Source organism: Arachis hypogaea, chromosome 12, assembly GCF_003086295.3.
Source record: "Arachis hypogaea cultivar Tifrunner chromosome 12, arahy.Tifrunner.gnm2.J5K5, whole genome shotgun sequence".
NCBI classification, from domain to species: Eukaryota; Viridiplantae; Streptophyta; class Magnoliopsida; order Fabales; family Fabaceae; genus Arachis; species Arachis hypogaea.
Genome location: NC_092047.1, coordinates 8,996,893 through 9,000,868, shown reverse-complemented (window position 1 = coordinate 9,000,868; position 3,976 = coordinate 8,996,893). Strand labels below are relative to the sequence as shown.

The window sequence follows — 3,976 nt, the reverse complement described above, 5'->3', positions numbered from 1 at the left end:
TACTCTGTGAGTACTCACTCTTTGATTTGCTATTTTGTCTCATTTTAATAATAAATACAAATAAAAAATTATTACATGCATATTTATATTTTTTATTTTATTCATCAAAATTATGATGCTATCACTATTATTTATCTAATCAATCAATTATAAAATATAAATAGTTTTTATTTTTTGGTATAAGACAACAAAGTTGCACAAATAAAAAAAATTCATTTAGCTAGAATCTCAAATGCAAATCAACAACAAAGAACACAACCCATGTTCCAAACTCTCCGAATCTCTTTTGTATGGTTGATATAAATAAAAGAGAATAAAGTTATTTTGAAAAAGAAAAATATATGCTTTAGTGAACTTTTGGCTAAAAATAAATTATTTTATTATTTATAAATTTTAAAAAAGATGAGAATAAAAAAAATTAGTCTTAGTTTATATAATTTAATACTTTGAGTACTGTATTTTTTATTTATAATTTGGTCTCATTTTTAATAATAAATACAAATAAAAAATTTATTACATGCATATTTATATTTTTTAAATTATATTGTGAAATGATAAATTAAATTTTTTTATTTATGATTTTATTTAAATAGTATATACCATTAATTATTTATTTTGTAATTATTCTTTTAGATAAATATTAGTTTTACTATTTGTTTTCATACTCAACGTAAATGGCTGCGATTTACGTATGTTAACTAATACACATAAATTGCTACTGTCAGGGCCAAGCATTAACAAACAGAAACCGCGACAGTCTCTAGCAATTTCTGTGTTCCCCATGCGCATGTAATCCGCTGCTGGCTATAGCGGATTATGTGTTTTGGTAAACCGCTACTGGCAGTAGCAGTTTCTATAGATGTATAAAACAATGTATTTGTGTCTTTATATTTAAAACAATGCAATTGCGTAAATTTGAGGGACAAACAATTTATTCATGTAAATTGTCCTTTTTTTTAAATGACTGTATCATATTTAGAATTGAAAATATTTCAAATTAATGTTTAGATTTATTAGCTAATATATATTTTTAGAATATATATTAAAATTATTATTAATATATTTTTTAAACTTTTTTTAATAAATACAAAATAAATATATATATTAAATACTTAAATTTCCATATATTTTTTATAAAAGAATTTAAATAAATAATTTTAACATACATTTCTTAAAACACATATTAACTAAATAATATTTTATTTTATTTTATTATAAAATTTCATGAAAAAAAGTATTTTTAATAACCAGATATTAATTCCGAAAATAACAAAAACAAACATTTTAATTCGGATAGGAAAAGGATAGTCAAACATTATAGAGTAAAACGAATTAAATTAAGGGGCCCTCTCCTATCAATAATAATCAATGTAGCGTACAAAACTTATGTTACAATCTTTAATGAATTAAGAAAATATTTAATGTTAGTTTTAACTTTAAGTTTATTTTGGATTTATAAATAATACATTAATATTTATGAAATTATATACCATGAATACTAATAATATTTTAAAATTAAAAATAAAATTTTTCATTATAATATTTTATTTTAATTTAATTAGAATAATTTTATATTATTTTTAATTATTTTATTAAAATTATTATACAAATAATAAAATTTTATTAATTCTCTATAAAAATGATACTATTTTTTAAGATATCACTAATTTTATTTTATCTATTAATTTTAATATAAATTTTTAATTCTAAATTATTTAGCTCTTTAAAAATATAATTGTAGTACGTATATATTAAAATTAATCATTAAAATTAGTTACTAATATAAAATACATATTAGAATATAAATATACGTTCAAATAAATTAAATTATAATTATATAAATACATTGATACTGATTTTAGTAATTAATTGTAATGTATAAACAGTATTTTTTTTTTATACCAAACGTGATACATATTCCTAAAACATTCGATGTGAGGACTCATTCAGCGTCACATATTACAAAACCATCTTGACTCATCACTCTTGAGCATCGTCACACAATTATGGAGAAGAAAAATCCATGCATAGTGATGGTTCCTTCCCCTGGTCTGAGCCATTTGATTCCACTTGTTGAGTTTGCAAAGATTCTTATTCATGACGATGAAGAGTTGCATGTGAAGTTGATGATTCCAACACTTGGTCCTCCTTCTTCTTCCATGAACTCCATCCTCAACAAAAACTCTCTCCCACCAAACATAACCTTCACTCTTCTTCCCCAAGTCAACGTTGAAGACCTCATCATCACTGATGAGGATCCTCCACCTGCAACTCAGATGCAACAAACAGTGAAACATTCTCTTCCTTTCCTCCATCAAGAACTAACATCACTCACTTCCACCAATCACAACATCCTTGCAATTCTCTTCAGCCTCTTCTCAACCGATGTTCTTGATCTTGCCAAGGAATTCAATCTCTTGTCCTATGTTTTCTTTGCCTCTGGAGCTTTATTTCTATCATTCTGTCTTCATCTTCCACACCTTAATGATCAACAACAACAACATGAACATGAACATGAACATGAAGAGTCCTTGTTGTTCCACCACCAGTTAACAGAAAAAACTACTGTTCATGTTCCAGGTTGTCCTGTGCCGTTTCAGGTCCATGATATTCCACAACGAGCTCTCTCTCAAAGATCAACCCAAGCCCACAAATCATTTCTTGGTGTTTGCAGAAAGTGCTCACTGGTTGATGGTGTTTTAGTCAACACTTTCACAGATTTAGAAGCTGATTTAATAAGAGCCATAGAAGAACAAGCCAAAAATAGAGAAAATACTAATAGCCCTTTTGTTTACCCTATTGGACCAATCATTCAGAGTGCCACCAGCAATCAGGTTCATAGAAAATTTTTAAAATATTAAGAGATAAAAAGTATAGTTTATCTTTAATATTTAAGTATATTTATCTCTGTTATTTAAGTATATTTTGTATTTAAGGTATCTGAATATTCAGAGTTTATGATGAATTCTAATACAGGTAAACAGGTTAGAGTGTTTAAGATGGTTGGATAATCAACCACCAAGATCAGTGTTGTATATCTCTTTTGGAAGTGGTGGAACACTTTCTCAAGAGCAACTCAATGAGATTGCATTTGGATTGGAACTGAGTGGACACAAGTTCTTGTGGGTTGTGAGAGATCCTAGCAACTTTGGTGGTTCTGCATATCTTAATCAACAAAAGGAGGATCCTTTACGCTATTTACCATCAGGTTTTGTGGAGAGAACCAAAGAACAAGGCCTAGTGGTTCCATCGTGGGCCCCACAAGTTGAGATCCTTGGTCATGGATCCACCGGTGGGTTCTTGAGTCATTGTGGTTGGAACTCAACGCTTGAGAGCATTGTCCATGGTGTTCCCATGATTGCATGGCCATTGTTTGCTGAGCAGAGAATGAATGCAGTGTTGCTCAAAGAGGTGCTTAAAGTGGCACTCATGCCAGAGAAGGTTGTTGATAATGATGAAGATGGGATAGTGAAAAGAGAGGAAATTGCAGGAGTTATAAAGAAAATGATGGAGGAGAATGAAGAAGGTTTGGAAATTAGAAAGAGAATCAAACACTTGAGTGATGCTGCTGCTGCTGCACTCACCCAAAATGGTTCCTCTCATAAGGCATTGTCTACTCTTACAAAGAAATGGAAATGTAGCATTTGAAATTTTTTTTTTTTTTGAAGTGACAATTTTAATAAGGTGGAAACTCAAATATCGAGAATATATTGAATTATTTAATAGTTTTTAATAAAATTATGTTTGTGTGAAAAATTTAATTAAAAATAATTTAATTAAATATATTAAATTATCTAATAATTTTATTTATTATTTTTACTTGAATTTAATATTTATTTCATGTAAGTAGTGAATTTTTTTATTTTTACCGAAATAAATGACAGCTTTATAACGCTCAATTCTGCAATTTTTGGTCTTATTATATATAGGATCATGATCTTATTAAGCCTTGTTGACATGCATTGTACTTTTAATA

At 27.6% G+C, this 3,976-nt stretch overlaps 1 protein-coding gene across 1 annotated transcript; it reads left to right on the top strand.

The window, feature by feature from the left end:
- Positions 1–1,936: 1,936 nt before the first annotated feature.
- LOC112726709 (hydroquinone glucosyltransferase) lies at positions 1,937–3,756 on the top strand. The gene is made up of 2 exons (XM_025776208.3): positions 1,937–2,834; positions 2,977–3,756. Exons 1-2 carry the CDS (start codon positions 2,007–2,009, stop codon positions 3,646–3,648), a joined length of 1,500 nt encoding a protein of 499 aa, XP_025631993.1. The 5' UTR covers positions 1,937–2,006; the 3' UTR covers positions 3,649–3,756.
- Positions 3,757–3,976: the final 220 nt, after the last annotated feature.